Here is an 18,075-nt window from a genome sequence, read left to right as displayed (position 1 = left end):
TGTGGATGGCACCATTCTACGGGTGTGGTAGGCCTGAATAAAGAGGAAAAGAGCTGAACACCAACTTTCAAATCTCTCTGCTTCCAGCCTGCGGATGCAGAGATCAACAGCCTCACATTCCACTACTTTCCAGCCATAATGGACTAGATCCTCAAATTAGTCAAAATAAATACTTCCTTCCAGAAGTCCCTTCGGTCACAGCAATGAGAACAATAACCAATATATGAGGGGAAAACCCATTGTCTAACGAGAGCTAGGCCCTGTGGCAGTTTGGGAAGATTCATACTAAAAGTATTGCCCATAGTTTAAGGCCATGGTTCCTTAAGTAAGACTCACAAAAAGCCACCCTATGAACCACCACATAACTCACCTGAAACGGCTGCTATGTATATGCCTGGCTGGGCATCAACAGATAGAATTCTGTAAGATGTTGAATACCATGCCCATTTTCCTTCACATGCAGTCTATTCTAAATCCTAACCAAAGATAAACTGGTATCTTACTCCCATGTATCTGGGAAAAAAAAAAGTTGAGGACTGGCAAGATGGCTTTGCTTGCCTCTCAAGTCCAAGGATTAAGTTCCATCTCTAGAACCCACTTAAGAATAGGAGAGAAGCAACTCCACAGAGCTGTCCTCTTCTGATCGTCCCCGTGGCATGTGCCACCCTCCTCATCAGAGTAAGTAAGTATTTTTAAAGGAGATGTTCTTTGTAGCTGTTGTTTAAAGTAACTCTGTGTAATCAGTCTTAATGTCCCTTTGCTGCATTAGTGATGGGATCTTTGTACCTACATAGATTATAACCCAGGCCACCCATCACACTGCCCAAGGCTGGGATAGCTCACAGCCCAGATACACTACATATACAAAAACGTAATCTTCTTGAAACTGAGGAAACTAAGGTTCCAAGCAGGTAGCGGCACCCAACTATGTAGCAGGCTACAGATATTCAGTGGAGGTAACAGGAAAGGCAGCTCTTGCTAGTAGAACTGAAGATCACCTAAGCTAATTTGCAAATACAGTCAAGTCTCTCTGAATTGTGGTTTAAACTGACAGAAACTTCCAGTTTTGTAAGAAGCATTCATCACAATGTTGGTAAAGAAACTTGGCACTGAATTACTGTGCTTCACGGGCAAACATACTCAGTTTGTTTTAAATTTCAAGACAAGCTATGGAGACCAGGCTAGCTTTGAATTCAGAGATCTGCTTGCCTGTTTAATCCCATCTGAGTTGAGGCCTGCCCAGTCTACAAAGTTCCAGGCCAGCTAGGGCACAGAGAAACCTTGTCTCCAAAAAAGAAAAAGAAGTCCACAAGATTCCCAATGTCAACACAAAAGCCATTTTTCTCTAGTGCAGTGAGGAACAAATTGAGTATAGGAAAGATAGGACTTAAAACACGGATATGTAGTAAACACCATGGCTGTAGATATTCGCATGTGAAGGGATGTGTCTGAGGCTATACCCCAGTGTCACATGGAAGAATTCCAGAAGCTGGTGAACTGGTCACCTTAATCCGTCAGCTTTAGACCCACACACCTCAAGCTCTAAATGGCTCTGACAGCAATTGTTGGCAAATCTCTCAACTCCGTGACAGACGTGCAAGCTCACGGAATCTAATGATCAGGTTCTGAAGCCTGGAGGAGGGGCACAGAGCTGCACTGTGATGTCTCTCAATATTGCTACAGTCAGCCCCACTGAGCTTAGGGTCCTTGCAAAAGTTGCCATGGTTCCGGAAGACCCAAACAAGGGAAGAACACGCACACATGCAACTCCCGGCTTTATATATACATATGAAGCCAATCATTGTTTTGGGTGACCAAGTCCTGTCCAAAAATGTGTTACAATTTTCCTTATTAAAAAGGCCAGAAGGGCCAGGCGGTGGTGGCAAACACCTAATCTCAGCTCTCAGGAATCAGAGGCAGGCAGATCTCTGAGTTGAAGGCCAGCCTGGTCTACAGAGTGAGTTCCAGGACAGGCTCCAAAGCTACTGAGAGAAACCCTGTCTCAGGCAGGGGGGTGGGGGGCTGGTGAGGGGGTGGGTCCAGTGGTTTAAATTCGGTCTTGACCAACTTTTCCTGGTTTGTTGTTGTTGTTTACTTATTTATTTATTGGGTAGAGCCTCACTCTGCAGTCCGGGTTCATGGTTCTCTTAACCTCCTCAGTTAACCGGCTACAGCGCAATGCGATTATAGGTGTACCACCAGGTTTGGCTATTCCCTGGAGCTTTTTTATAAAGGCAGCCCCAGTGCATAAACATGTCTGACAGGGTTTAGGAAAGAAGACCTGCCAAGCCCTTGCCCCTGACTTCCTTGTTAAAAGAGAACAGGAGCCCTGCTTAGGAACGGGTTCCACCAACGCCCTCGGGTCCAGCAGAGAAGACCTGCTGGAGGTGTCTCACACTGCACCACGGGGAAGCTGGGCTCAGGTCGGCAGGGAAGCTGGTGACTCAGGCATTCAATGCTCCAAAAGAGCTGTCATGTCCTGTGATGACCATCTATCCTGTGAAACGTGGCAGTGGAGAAGCCTACCCTGAAGTCCGGCGCTCAAGTGTCCCCAAGGTGACAGGAAACCACCTCCTGGCTTTGTCACTGGATTCCATGCTTACAACTCAAGCTACAAACGTGGTCTGAGCTTCATGCCCGCTAGGCAGCTCACTTCTGTCTACCCCCATGGGCTCCTGGGCGTGCTGCCTAGAAGGAACACATCGCCTTAGAGCAATTCCATCCGTCTCTCCAGCGGTACCTTTCCCAAGCTAGGGATGGAATTGAACGAAACCTTCCCAAATCGTTTACCGACAGCAACAGGTGGGTCACGAAGACAAACCGCCAGCAAATTCCGTGCTCCGGGTAAATGAGCGCACCTGTGAAACACCACCAGCGTGTAGTCAGCAAACGCATAGACCATCCCTGAAACCAAGAGCCTGCAATCCGCCGCAGTGAGGGTGAATATGGGAATAGACGGAGGTACAGAGAGATACGAGGGAGGGAGGGAGAGTGAGAGAGAATGAACCTGAGGAGAGCCCAAGAAAAGGGGCGGTGGCGACGGCGGCCGAGCCCCAGGTGCAGTCGGGGCGCCGGGTCTTAGCCTCTGGGAGGCGCTGGCATCATGATCTCAGGCCAGGCCAGGCACACTGGAGGTTTCCAGAACCACAGCGCCCCTGCAGCTCAGCCCGGGAGACGCAGCCCGCCGCCACCCCCGCCTCGCCCGGCCAACCGGCACGAGTGCGCTTCCCGCAGAGGGGAACCGGCACAAAGCCGCTGCACACACAATGGCCGGGATCTGCACGCGGCGCTGTCTGCAACCTAGCCCCCCGCGCAGCTGCACTCACTTCTGGGCAACGAGGGTCGGTGATCGACAGGCACCCAGATCTTCTGCACTCGGCTCTGAGTCAGTTCCAAAGGCATTTTCGTAGCTGCACTCGGCGACCCGACACCCCAGGAGAAGAGACTCCGACTTGGGGAGAAGAGTAGTTGCAGATCCCCCCGGAACAAAGGACAGGAAGGGTGCGTCCGCCTGCACGCGGCTGGGCGCTCCCTTGCGCTGCTTTGAAAAATGTGCTTTGTGCGAAGTCTTGGAGGATCGCCTGAGCGGAGACACGAGACGGATGAGATCGGCGCGGGCTGGCGGCGGCGCGCAATGCTGGCTGACTGGTCGGCTCTGTTCAGAAGTTCAGGGATGCTCCAGCACAGTGACAGCCGCGCTCCCGCCACCCAGCACTGCCACTTGCTCCTCTTCTGCTCAATCGGGATGCCACACGCACCGCCCGGCCTTTTAAGATCTGACCGGTAACGCGGCGCGTCAGCCTCGGGGCGGGCCGCATTCTTTGCGTCCCAGCCCCCTTTCACGTGGAGAGAAGGGTGGGCAAGGCCAAGAAATAGCCTGCTGCTGCCCTCTGCGGGCAGGCGAGGGCAGCACGCTCGGCTCCTGCAACCCAGTCTGGCTCTCTAGCCCTCTTTTACTTCGCTAAGCCTATCCCCTAAGGGCATCTCTAGATGCTGTTTTAAAAGGTATTTTCCCAGTTCGGCCTTTCAAGCAGTGGGGCCCCAATAGCGAGCATCACAGTTCCAAGCTTTGGGGTCGGCACAGTCCAAGAGAAAACCCAGGTCGGATCTATTAACACCTGTGCGTCATCACCCACTACGCCCTCTGCCACTGCTGTCACTGCCACCTTCGGGATGGCACTTTTTTTTTCTGAATGTCCTAGAAACCTAAGGTTGGGCAGTGTTGTCACCCCTCACCTAGTCCCGCATTACTAGGCACTTGGAGAGAGCAAAAAAGTAAAGGAGGTTCAATAGAAACGGAACTTTGGGGTAGAGGGGAGGAGTTGGTATTTTCAGTTTCCCTTTCTACATAGACCTTTATCTCTGCAAGTAATGAATAAAACGTGGAGCCCATTCCCACCTTCACTACCGGACTATAAGCCCCGAGGCTTATAGTCGTTAGGTGACGAGATCCTAAACTCATGTCACTTCCTCCGGTACACACTGCCACTTTTAGTTTGATGTGAACATGCCCCCACTTCCTTTCCCGATATTCGCACTTTGCATAGGCTGGCGATACAGGAGAGGCAGTCACTGAACTGCAAGAAGCCATTGATTCAGCAACAGTCTGGGGGTCCTTTGGCGGGGAAGCATGGCACTTTAAATGTGTCTTCAGCGAGTGAAGCCTCTGCACAGAAAGCACTGCCCTGCCCTGCCCAGCGGCGAGCTGTACACGTCGCGATGAAGCTGGGCTGTGATTGGAGGCGCTCGCGGAACCCCACACTGCAGTGGAAAAGTCTGCGCAGAGGCTGCCACACGTCGCGCACGTCCTGCATGCTCTGCTGGGAGGGCGCCGGCTCCCAGGCGGCGGGCGCAGCTGCTCTGCTCCCAACCCAGCCTGCCCCGCCCGGGACCTCCGCCTTCTCCAGAAGCCTGGAGAGCCCAGGAGACCTGGTGCACAGAGTCGCCCACCTGGCTAGTAGACCCTGGAGACCTTCGGGCTCTGACCCCCATTCCCGCACCCCACCCTTCCCTGCCACCCTCCTCAGAGCCTGCCCCCACTCTCAGGACAGCTTTGCTGACCGTCTGGTGTCTGTGTTCTGCATTTGAACTTGTTTTTCTGCAGTGAGAGCAAATGCCAGAGGTGACACCCTAGAATGCCCAAGGGTGAGTCCCGCTCCACTCCTGAAATCAGAGTGGACTGACTCGACAAGGAAAACATCGAGTGTACGTGTCTCTTGGAAGGGTCCCCCTCACTGGGTTGGCAGGGTGCGGAGCGGGAAGCGGGACGTAGGGGCGAGGGCGTGGGGGGGGGGTGGATAGGTGAAGGTGCATCCCTGCCAGGAGACACCCTGCACCTTTCCTGCTCCCCAGCAACCACAGTGCACCTGGACACATGTTCAAATTCCCACTGGTTTTGTTTGTTTTCTTTGTTTGAGACGGGGCTTTCCTATATAATTCAGGCCGGCCTAGAGCTTGCTCCTTCTCAGCCTGGTATTACAGGCCGGTGCCATGCCCGTGGCTGCCCACTTGAGATTCTGCAGACACCTACAAGCCAGTCCAGTTGTCAGAAGGCATTCCTTCACTTCAAAGCTTAGGAAGAGATTGCTGGGAGTTCATGGCGAACAGGGTGGGAATAGCACCACTAGAGATCAATCTTTATTTATACCTTTCATCGTTTGCTTAAATTTATTTTTCTTCTTTTTATTATTATTTTTATTAATTTATTTTACATCCCCTCCCTTCTCTCCTCCCACTCCTCCCCGTCACCACCCCCCCATCCACCCCTCCTCCAAAACGGCTCAGAAAGGAGCAGGCCTCCCATGGGCATCAGCAAAGCAGGGCATATCAAGCGGCCATAAGACCAGCACCTTCCCATGTATAGATGCTGGGCAAGGCAACCCAGCGTGAGAAATAGGTTCCCAAGAGCCAGTCAAAGCATCAGGGACAGCCCCTGTTCCTAATGCTGGGAGTCCCACACACAGAACAAGCTACACACCTGTCACATATCTGCAGAGGTCCCAGGTCAGTCCCATGAAAGCTCCCTGGTTGTTGGTTCAGATTCCATGAGTTCCCAGGAGCCACAACTATTGGTTTCTGTTTTCCTGAGACGCTCCTCACCCCACTTTTCCTATACTTCCTCCCCTTCTCCTCAGCAGGACTCCCCTATCACAAGGTTTGGTCATGGGTCTCTGAATCTGCCTCCATCAGTCACTGGATGAAGGATCTCCAATGACAACCAAGATCTTCACCAACTCCACATCTGACAGAAGGCTGGTCTCTAAAATAGATAAAGAACTCAAGAAACTAGACATCAAAGAACTAAGTCATCCAATTAAAAAATGGAGTACTGACCTAAACAGAATTCTCAACAGAGCATCTCAAATGGCAGAGAATCACTTAAAGAAATGTTCACCATCCTCTGACAACAGGAAAATGCAAATTAAAACAACTAAAATTACATCTTACACCTGTCGGAATGGCTAGGATCAAAAACACAAATGACAGCTCGTGCTGGAATGGATGTGGAGGAAGGGGAACACAAACTTGTACAGCCAATTTTGGAAATCAATATGGCTGTTTCTCAGAAAATTGGGACTCAGCAATACTCTTGGGCATATACCCAAAGGATACTCAATCATACTACAAGGACACTTGCTTAACTATGTTCACAGCAGCTTTATTTGTCATAGCCAGAACCTGGAAGCAGCCTAGATGCCACCTCAACCGAAGAATGGATAAAGAAAATGTGGTACATTTACACAATGGAGAATTACTCAGCTGTTAGAAACAATGACATCAGGAAATTTGAAGGCAGATGAATGAACTAGAAAAAAAAAAATCCTGAGTGAGGTAACCCAGACCCAGAAAGACAAACATGGTACGGACTCGCTCATAGATGGATATTAGGTATAATAATTAGGTATAAAATAAAGGATAATCATGCTACAATCCACAGACCCGGAGAAGCTAGGTAACAAGGAAGGGCCCAAGGTGGAACACATGAATCTCCCTGGGGAGGGGAACTAGAGGAGATACCCTGGTTAGACTTGGGGCCGAACTTGAGGGATCGCATTGGTGGGGTGGGCAGAGGAGGACAGTGCTGAAAGAGATGGCAGAAAAAGGGGGGCTTTACAGAGTCAGGTAGAAGCCTGAAGCAAGGGAAACTTCCATGAGTCTGCAAGGATGACCCCAGTAGTGGATGCCAACCCTGAACTGGCCCTCCCCTGTGATCAGACTGGTGACGAAGGAGATGTTAAATCTCTTGACTTAAGGTCAGCTCTCAAGGCAGGAGACAGTTAAGCATTCTCAAATGGTGCATGTTCCCTGCCCAGGTACCAACAATGCAGTGGGTGTCCAGAACAAAGACCAAGTTCTCCAGTCACCATTGCTATCAGAGAGGCAAGGGGAAGTTGACTTAACCCCCATAGGATTCCAGATATCTAGGTGTAGATGGAACATGAAGGACACAGCTGAATTCAGTCAGCTTGTAAGCACGGGTAAATGAGCGTCCTCATGGGAGGTAAAATTGCTTCAATATGATAGATACTCCTTAGGAACAACCGGCTGCAACTACATCCAAAAATGCCTCCTTAGGCTTGCTGTTTAGTCTTCCTCCTGCCTCCTCCTGGTCTGCTAATACACCCTTATCTTTAGCTCAGATGTGGTCCCCTGGGGCTTCTCTAACTCTCACATCTCCAGGGTGGATATTATGAATTCAGCCCTTTAGAAGAGGCTGCCAAGAATCTGAACATTCTTCAAGGTTGGCATTCTTAAAGTCAGGCGACTCCAATTGGTAGAACTGATTGACAATTTCCCTTGGACTCTTAAGTTACAATCTGGACCCCCACGAAAGCCAAAAGAAACTACTGAACAATCTAGTTCACATTCCACAGCCTGCCACCCCTTGTTTATGGGAAGGAATAAAGGGGAGATTGGAGATTAGAAAGGTCAAGGAATCAAGCCAAAGACCAAGAAAGGAAGAAGTTAGGAAGACCGTGTGTTTGTGGCTGGTTTGTTCTGTTTTAGAAACAGGGTCTCATATAACCTGGGCTGTCCTTAAACTCCATATTTAGCCAAGAAATTACAAGCACGAACTATCGTGCTTGGTTTATTTGGTGTTGAGAACCAAATCCAGGATTTTAGGCATACTAGGCAAACACTCCATCAACTGAGCTACATCTCCAGCCCTGTGAGTGTGTGAGAGTGTGTGTGTGTGTGTGTGTGTGTGTGTGTGTGTGTGTCTGTGTGTGTGTCTGTGTGTGTGTCTGTGTCTGTGTAAAATGATCACATACTTGGCACAGAAGCAGAGAGCTTCACAGGTGGTCGGTCACATTACAGACCTACCACAACCCAGGGTGTTGAGTACAACCCTAAACAAGGGAAGACTGGACTATTTGTTATTCAGTCCTTTCACCTGGACCAGTTAAGCTGTTGGCATGAAAGAAGAGAAAGGCCTCATCGTGTAAATGAGACATTAGCATAGCAAGTACCTAAAATGATATTCTCATACTCACAAGCCACCCCACACCTGCTGGAGAGCTCGATGTGTGAAGTCGGTGAGCCGGGTCTAGTTAAGCAAAAAGGCCTTGGAAGTACTTTTTCTCCATGACCTTTGTTCCCATTCTCTGACCAGTGTCACCTAACCCTTACCAGTGCTGCCAAACTGTGTCTATCAACAGCAACAAGCAACTCTATTTCCTTGCTCTTGCACCAACTGCTTAGAGTTAAATGTTTAAACCACACTGGTGCCTACACCTACTCCCCAGGGAAGGAAGGATGGAGGGAACAAGCTCCGGCAGGCTGTGAGCAATCTCATGTTGCTAATTAGACCCAAAGTGTCATTATTTGCTTGCTTGAAAGATCCCACGTATGAGAGGGTGAAGCAAGACATCAAGTAAACAGCAAAACCAAACCTTTGTGTCACCTCCCCTCATCCAAAGATGAGGGAAGGTGACTTTTTGTTTGCTTTGTTTTTCAAGACAGGGTTTTTTTCTGTTAACAGCCCTGGCTGTCCTGAACCCCCTTTGTAGACCAGGCTGGCCTCAAATTTACAGAGCTCCTCCTGCCAGGTGACTTTTATTAAAGAAATATTTGTGACTTGTATACGAATGGAAATAGAGATTGGAGGCTAGCTGCACAGATGACATAAGAGGTTCCCGAATCCAGTTCATAGGTTATGTGCTTAAATATATTCAAAACCTGGAAGTTGTCAGGCATGAGGAACCACTACTGTTATCCCAGCACTCAAGGAGGGGGAGACTGGAGCAGAAAGTTTCCCTACACGTGTAGTGGCATCTGCCTGTACTCCCAGCCCTTGGGAGGAAAAGAAAATCGGATCTCCGTGAGTTCAAGGTCAGCCTGGACTAGGTAGCCAGTTCCAGGAAAGTCAGGGTTATGTAGTGAGATCCTGTCTCAGAAAAGAAAAGAAAAGAAAAGAAAAGAAAACGAAGATCTCCTTAGGCTATATGGACGTCCAAGGCCAGATGGGCTACTCTGAGACCCTGTTTCAAAAATGTGTGTGGGGTGTGGGGAGCACACTAAGATTTCCACCACATTTAGAGGAGAAATGTACACAGAGACATAGACAGAGGTGGATGGGCAATAAGAATCTTTTTTTTTCCATGAACCTAAAACTGCACTGAGAGAAAAATCCATTTTGAAAAAGGGATTCCTTATTTTTGCATGTCATTACTTTTTTCTCTTATCTGGATTAACTGTTGCATTATTAGAGAGTGAAGAAGGTCTACTGTGGTCACATCCTGGCTGTGGATGAATCAACTCAGATTGTGCAATTTACACAAGTCCACTCAGTGGGTGAGCACTTGCCAACCTGTCGGGGAGGAGGGGCAACCAAACTTCCAACAAGTTTCCTGGTCCAATCAATGTTCCCTTGTTCTTATTGTTATTGGGGGGGGGGGTTGGTGTTGGTGGTGGGTGGGTTATTTGGGAGAGGGCTGTTGGTTGTTTGCTCTTTTTTTTTTTTGAGTGTTTGTTTTGTTGTTATTTGTGACAGTTCTTACTCTGTAGTCCAGGCCATGCTGATCCTCCTGCCCCAACTTTCCAAGTGCTAAAATTATAAGAGCGTCTATGCCTGGCTTTTGTTGTTTATATTTGTTTTATTTTGGTGGTGTTTTTAATTTTTTGTCGTTGATATTCTATAAAAGGTTTTAGATTATTTTATATATGTATGAGTTCCTTGTATGTATGTACATATGTATGTCTGTATGCATGCATGTTATGCACCATATGTGCTCCTATTGCCCTTGAAGGTTAGAAGAAGGCTATGGATCCCCTGTGACTGCGTTACAGATGGCTGTGAGCCACCCTGTGGGTTCCGAAAACTGAACCCATGTCCTCTGTAAGAACAACAAGTGCTCTTAACCCTTGAGCCAACTCTCCGGCCTAAATATTCTTGTTTTGTGAGACCGTATCTCACTATGTAGCGCAAGCAAGCATGAATCTCACTCTTCTCCTGCCTTGGCTTTCTGAGAGCTGGTTTACAGGTCTTTGCCCACACTTCACACCTCTCTGCTATACTGTTATTCATTTACTTATTTGGAGTTCTTAGAGAAGGCTCCTATAGACTGGGCTGGCCTTGAACTCTCTCTATATCCTAAGAATGACACTGAATGAACGACCCCCCCTCCCTCTCCCTCTCCTTCTCTCTCCTTTCTTAATTTATGTGTATGAGTATTTTGCCTGCATGTATGGCTGTATATCAATGTACATAGTAACCACAGAGTTCAAAAAAGGTGCTGGGTCCCCTGGAACTGGAGTCACAGATGGCTGTTAGTTATATACAGGTGGGCTGGAGAGATGGCTCAGCAGTTAAGAGCATTGCCTGCTCTTCCAAAGGTCCTGAGTTCAATTCCCAGTAACCACATGGTGGCTCACAACCATCTGTAATAAGGTCTGGTGCCCTCTTCTGGCCTGCAGGCAAACACACAAACAGAATATTGTATACATAATAAATAAATAAAATATTTTTAAAAAATAGTTATATACAGGGGTACTAGGAACCCTTAACCACTTAACCACTGAGCCATCTCCAGCCCTGACACAGGACTCCTGGTTCTACTGCCACTACCTCCTAAGTACAAGGATTACAGGCATATGCCTCCATGTCTAGTTTAGGTGGTGCTTAAGGCTGAACCCAAGACTTCATGCACAGAACACGAACTCTCTACCAACTGAGCTACATCCCCAGGGCCTGGGCATTGTTTTACATTTTGAAATTAGCTCGTGAGATGCAGCACAGACTAGCCTTGAATTCAAGGTCCTGTCTCAGCCCCCTGAATTGTTGTAATGACAGACACGGACCACCATGCCAGGCAGGATCCTGTCTTTTTTAACGACATTCTGCGTAGTCCATGCTACTAAAGCTTTCTGTAGGTGTTGTGTGTGCTCCTTCATACATCACTGAGAATGTTTTTAAACCCTCTGCCAGCCTCTTCAGCCCGTCAAGACACAGAGATCTGTGTTAAGGGTTAGCTAGGTGGTGGAGTATGCCTTTGATGTCTTTAAGCACTCGGGAGGCAGAGGCAGGAGGATCTCTAAGTTCTAGGCCAGAGACTATACAGAGAAACGCTGTCTTGAACTGTTGCTCCCTGAAAACAAAGGTATTATACCTTCAGAATATTCATGATTTTCCAAAATGCAATGTTCTACAATTCAAATAGCAGTACTAGGCCAAGGTCAATTTCACTTTGATATTATACTAGAGCTACATAAGATGTCTCAATCAGAAGAAGGTGAACACAAAAAGGTCATGGTACTTCATATGTTCTGCAAACACTTGTGAGTCTCTAGTTATTTCAAACAAAGACATACATATATGGTGTTTCCCTTTATATTTTTGACAGGGTCTGACTATGTAGACCAGGCTGGCCTGGAACTCAGCCTACCTCTGCCTCCTGAGGGCTGGCATCAAAGGCACGCACTACCATGCCTTGGTAACAGCTAAAATTATTTCATGTTTGTCAATGAGTAATAACTCATTTTGTTTAAACCCCAGGGAGAAAGCACATAGTTGTGTGGATTCTGACACTGAGAGGTTGGACTTTGACAGGATGTTAGTGAAGAATTCCGTGGTGCCAGGGGTGGTGGCACACATCTGTAATATCAGCATTCCATAGTGAAATCACGAGGGTCAGGAGTTCGAGCCTGACTTCAGATAAACAAACGCTGTGTGATGGTGACTGCATGTGTTGACCACAGCATTGGTTTTTCCAAAGGACATGTATGGACGTGGGTGGGTGGGTAGGTGGGTGGGTGGGTAGAGTTTGCATCGATGTTGATGCTACACCTGAAGAAATCCAGGTGCAGTGTGACAGTTTCCACCAAGGTGAAAACATCCAGTCCTGCAGAGGAGCTCCTTCAGCAGGCAGAGAAACAACTAAAACAATACCTTCAAGACTCCCTGAAACCCATCGGATTCACTGTTCCCTGATACCAGAGGAAACAGAGCCCAACTGCAAAGAAGGTTCTCAGACAAGCTGTGCTGCAAAAGTAAATAAATAAATAAATAAGACTCTGGGAGGAGAAAAATCTGCAAAGAAGACTCAGAAAGAAACCAGACCAGTTGCCTGGAAGAAGCAGAAACCAGCCAAGCTTCCTAAAAAACGATTTAGACCAACTAAGTACCTGAAAAGAACACTCTCCAGTTTGTCGAGCTGCCTGCAGGCTGTGCAGTGTGCTCCAGGTTCTCAGCTTTGTGAGCTGTAACCCACGCTGGGGTGGACCTTAGTGATGCTGCTGTTTTTAACTTGTTTCTGTTCCTGTAACCCCTCCCCCACGTTCCTGTAAGTAACCCCAATATAACTCATTAGTTCACCAAGTTGGACTTTGGTGGGATCAGTACTTTGGTTTATTATGGGGAAGTTCTTTATCTGGGGTAAAAATTTGTGTATTGTGTCTCCTCAGGAAAAGCTTTGCCACCCAACACCAAGACAGAGTGAAGGGTGGGTACTAGTTGGGGAGAGGATGGTTGAGTTTGAGGTAGATCTTCTAAGACAATCTGTGGCTCTTCCCCTAGTCTTCCCCTCTAAGAGCAAGCTTAAAAACGAGATGGTCAGAGAGGACTCTAAGAGGTGCACATGGGACATGGCTCACAAGGTGGGCAACCAAGTTTGAGGGTGTGCTTCAGTTGGCAGGGTGCTTATCTAACATGCAGAAAGCCCTAGTTGCAACCCCCAGCACCATATAAAGAAGATGTAGTGTATGCCTGTAATCTCAGTACTGGGGAGGTGAGAGCAGGAGGATCAGGAGTCTAAGGCCACCCTGAGCTGTACAGTAAGCTTAAAGCTAACCAGGGTTACAGGAGACCATGATGCAAAAAACAACAATGATATTATCTAGGCATGATGGTGAGTGTCTGTAATCCTAGCATGCAGGAGGCTGAGGCAAGAGAACAGTGAATTCAAGGCCAGGCTGAACTAAGCAGCGAGACTCCCCAGGCAGCAGGCACACACCGTAATTCCAGTACTTGAAAAGGTCAGGATCAGAAGATCAAGGACTGGTGGTTTGAATAAGGATGCCCCCCGCATAGGCTCCTGTATTTGAATGCTTAGTCATCAGGGAGCGGCACTACTTGAGAAGAACTAGGAGGTGTGGCCTTTGGAGGGGTGGGCTTTGAGGTGCCGAAACCTTAAGCAAGGCCCAGTGGCTCTCTCTGTTGCTTGTGGATCCGGCTGTAGGACTCTCAGCTACTTCTCTAGCACCATGTCTGCCCGTGTGCTGCCATGCTTTTGCCACGATAATAATGGACTAAACCTCTGGAACTGTAAGCCAGCCCCAATTAAATACTTTCTCTTATAAGAGTTGCTATGGTCATAGTGTCTCTTCACAGTTACAGAACACTGACCAAGACAAGACAACACAGTGAATTTGAGGCCAGGCAGGGCTACATGAGACCCTTTCTCAAAGCAATAACAATAAAAATTCTGCTGCAACGGGAAACAATTATAGGTATGTGTGGTGTCTTATGCTTGTAACCCCAGAATTGGAGAGGCTGAGGCAAGAGGGTCACTATGAGTTTCAGGCCAGTCTGGGCTACAGTGGGACTTTGCCTTCAGAAAGAAGAGGAAAAGGCAGGGAAGAAGGAAGCTACAATGAGAAGGAGAAGGGGAAACAATTCCAAGTAGTAAGTCTTGCAGGTTAAGATACTTTACGATTATGATCCAGCCTAAGGTCATGGCCAAAGCTTGGCCAGCAGGCATGGAAGAGCAAAGAAGAAACTATGCCTGATACCAGGTTAGTGAGACAGCTCAGCCAGCAGGTGACACCTGGCTGGCGAGAGCACCGACTCTATGCTCCTGGTCCTGAATCTGCGCTGGGAGAACCAACTCTAGAAGTTGCCTTCTGACCTACACACACACACACACACACACACACACACACACACACACACACACACACACACACAGACACACATTCTCACTCTCGGTGCATGAGTGCAGACTGGGGTGGGGGAAGTCACAGTCAAGTCTATTAAAGTTGCTAACGTTACCAGGCTTGGGGAAACCATGACCTGCAAAACAGCCCACCTTCTGCTGAGTAGGGAAAAGTGAGTTCCAGCACTGCTCAGAGGGACTGGCAGTGAGAGAGCAGTGGAGGGCAGTGTCGCAAGGCCTGCCTGCCTGTGCCTGTGGTGCAAACACGTGCTGTGGCGCAACTCCCAGCTGACAAACAGGGCTGGCGCCCTTCCCCTGCTCTTCCCCCTGTACAATTCTTACTTCTCCCAATGGAAAACAGCCTAAAAATAGAGCTGGATCATGAAGAAAAAAAAAACCTGCAGGTTTTGGAAAGCAAAACTAACTAGATGGTGGAAAACCGACTCCAGCTGGGTTGTATTAATGCGTAATGTTTAGAGTAGAGAGTAGGGCTTGGGACAGTCTGGAGCAGCTAGAGATAAGAAAGAGCCCGTTCAATCCTGATGATGACTTTTAAAGGGAGTGTTAAAAAAAATCAGTATCTCTCCAGAGCAGAGCTATCAGGTTGTTCCCCGTGAGAAACAGATAAAAAAACTAGATATAAGATACAAACATGTGACTCAGTTGGTTGAGTGTTTTCCTGGCATGCACAAAGCCCTGGTGTTCTACCTGTAGATGCTGGCCAGGGTGATACATGCTCGTGATCCTAGCATTGGAAGGTGGAGACGAGAGAATCAGAAGTTCGTCACCCTTGGCTACATTGCAAACTTGGTAACTCACACCTCTAATCCTGCCGGTTAGAAAGATCTCCATGAGTTTGGGATTGGTACGGGCTACACAGAGAGTTTCAGGTTAGCCTGGGCTCCAGAGTGAGACCCTGTCTCAACACATCACTTCCCCAAAGAGTAAGACTATAGCTAAAATAGCAACCTCTTACAAAGACTCAAGGTCTTATCTTTTCACACGTGGAAGTCAGAGAGGAACATTTGGGAGTGGGCTCTGTTCTCCCACCACCGATTCCAGGGATTGATCTGAGGCCATCAGACTTGTATCAAGTGCTTTTACCTGATGACCTATATCACCAGCCCCAAGGAGTTGTGCCCATTGTTTTGTGCCATGGCCAGAAAGGAAGTGCTAGCTAGATGGTACAAAGAAAAATGTATTTGGGAGAGGAGCAGCAGTGGGCTGGAGAGATGTCAAGCATCTACCCTATCACCATCACCGTGACACCCACATCACAAATACAACAGCTGGAAGTCAAAGCAGCCGGTCTCCAACCAGTCCTGCAAATGAGGGAATCTCAACCTCTCACCAGTTCTATGACCTGAACAAGACAAATCTCTGCTCTCAAGAATTCTTTTGTCTTGGAATCCATGAGTGCAATCCAGAGTGAGTCCAGATATAAAACTGCGGACTGGGTACGCAGTGACTGTGTTCGCCACTTTGCATCTCTGTGGCAAAACACCAGACACAAACAACACAAAAGGGGAGGGCTTATTTTAGCTTCTGTTTCCAGATCAGCCAGACCCGTTGCCTAATAGGACCCGCTGGTCCTAATGAGACAGTGTCAGGAGTGAAAAGATGCAGGGTAGCAGGACGGCTCACCCCACGACTGATAGAAAGGAGACAAAGAGAGTGATAAACAGACACAGAGAGATCAGAGAGACAGAGATACGATGGGGATTGGAGATAAGATTAGACATTATTCCCCATGATCTCCTTCCTCCTACCAGGCCCTACCTCCTAATTCTCCATTAATGGATTCTGAATCTATTCTATTGATAGTGTCAGAGCCCTCAGTTCCAATCATCTGAAAAAAGTTGTTAACACGGGAGCTTTAGTAGGAAACTGTAGATTTACACACAACAGTAACACAACTGACTACTTGGTAGTCAGGGTACAGAAGTCACTGGGCAAGACCTTCCTTTGACAAGTCCTTTGAAAAGCAATGACTGAAGCCATCCTTACTAGTAGGTAGGAATTCACAGAGGAAGACATGGGGTTCAAACCGCACATAGAAATAGCACAGTTTCCATGTCTAATTTTTAAACTTTATTTTAGCTTTCTCGGACAAGATCTCATCATGTAGCCAAGGTTGGTCTTGAACTCCAGATCATCTTGCCTCCACTTTCCAAGTGCTGGGATCACATTCCCTGATTTAGCTGTTTTCCTGTTACCAAAAGCAACAGGACGAAAACAACCTAAGGAAGAAAATCATATTCTGGCTCAGCGTCCAAGGATACAATCCGCAACACACAACAAAAAGAATGGAGGTGGGATGTGTCCCAGTGGGAGAGCACTTACCTAGTAAGCACACAGCCCTTGGTTTGACCTCAAGGAAGGGGAGGGAGGGAGGGAAGAAAGGAAGGAGGCTGGGAGAAAGGTATTTGCTATTTGCACATTCATTTTCAAAGCACCATTACACAGCTCTTACATATGAATAGCAAAGAGGCAGAGACAGCTAGTATTCACTGAAGGATGAATAAACAAATAAGACATGATATGTGGAGAGTGTTGACCATTACTCATCCCACAAAAGAATATAGATAAGCCTCCAGAATAGTAGGCTAAGCAAAATAAGCTAATCACAAGTGTGTATGTGCCTCTGTGTGTGTGTGTGTGTGTCTGTGTGTCTGTGTGCGTGTGTATGATTCCACTTATCTGAGATATTTAAGCAGTTTGATTCATTAAGGCAAAAGGTAGACTAGAATGAAGAATGCCAGTATCTGAGAGAGGAGGGAAAATGAAGGGAGACTCTCAGTTTTGCAAGATGAGAACATTCTGAAACTCCTCTGCACAATGAGGTAAATATACTCAAGCCCACTGACACGAACACTTGGAAATGTTAAAGGGGACACTCTGTCACATGTTTTCACCACAAAATAAGACTTTGAAAATTACTTTTAAAAATATATGGCAATACTCTTCAAATCCAACGAAGGGTGTGAGACACACACACAAGGGAGGAAAGATAGTTCTGCAAGAAGACGCAAGGTCCCCAAAAGCATGATCCTGGATAGAAGTCCCACGTCTGCTGAAATGTGTTTGCCTTCTATAAACACAGAACAATGATCTGACACCGGAAACTTCAGCAGTCTACCTGTGAGATAAGGGCTCTGGGTGAAGTCATTTCCTGGTTTTTATTTGTTTTTGCTTGGTCTCACTTTTGGTTTTGGATTTCGGTTTTGGTTTTGTGAGACGGGATCTTACTTTATAGCCTGGGCTGGCCTAGAACCCAGCACATAGATCAGGCTGGCATTGAACTCTCAGCAATCTTACCTATCTTCAAACTCCAAAGTGATGGGATTTCAGGTGTGAGCTCCCATGCTCAACCCTCTCCTTGTTCTGAAGAAATATGCTCGGAAATGTTTAGAGGCAGAGGACAGGTGGACAGACAAAAAGACAGACAACATCAAAAAGTAAGAGCAGAGTGCTAATATTTGTAGAATCTGGGTAAAGGCTATTGGAAATACTTAGCCCTGTTTTGCAACATTTTCAGTAAATCTGAAATTATTACAAAATGGAAAGTCAAAATTTGAAAATGTTAAAGTTCACGTGGATCACAAAATGTCAGAAGCTCCATTGATATTCCCCTCAAAAGGCTCTTCCTCCACTTGGAATACCCTCCATCTAGTCAGAATTCTTATGGCTCACGAATAAACAA

The 18,075-nt window shown here is 47.4% G+C and overlaps 1 protein-coding gene across 11 annotated transcripts in view; it reads right to left on the bottom strand.

The window, feature by feature from the left end:
• The window catches only part of Pfkfb3 (6-phosphofructo-2-kinase/fructose-2,6-biphosphatase 3), an 89,206-nt gene that overhangs the window by 26,314 nt on the left and 44,817 nt on the right, over positions 1-18,075 (bottom strand). For 3 of the 11 annotated variants that reach the window (XM_075970325.1, XM_075970330.1, XM_075970326.1), the window contains exon 1: positions 3,327-3,736. The exons of 5 other annotated variants lie outside the window; for them this stretch is intronic. In XM_075970325.1, coding sequence (XP_075826440.1) covers positions 3,327-3,402 — 76 coding nt within the window. In that variant the 5' untranslated portion in view covers positions 3,403-3,736. Of the gene's footprint in view, positions 1-3,326; positions 3,820-18,075 lie in introns of those variants that run through there. 3 more of the 11 variants (XM_075970328.1, XM_075970331.1, XM_075970327.1) reach the window with 3 other exon arrangements.

This window comes from Microtus pennsylvanicus, chromosome 4 (genome assembly GCF_037038515.1).
Source record: "Microtus pennsylvanicus isolate mMicPen1 chromosome 4, mMicPen1.hap1, whole genome shotgun sequence".
Classification (NCBI taxonomy): domain Eukaryota; kingdom Metazoa; phylum Chordata; class Mammalia; order Rodentia; family Cricetidae; genus Microtus; species Microtus pennsylvanicus.
Note: the sequence above shows the minus strand (reverse complement) of the source record. Positions and strands in the feature narration are given on the sequence as shown.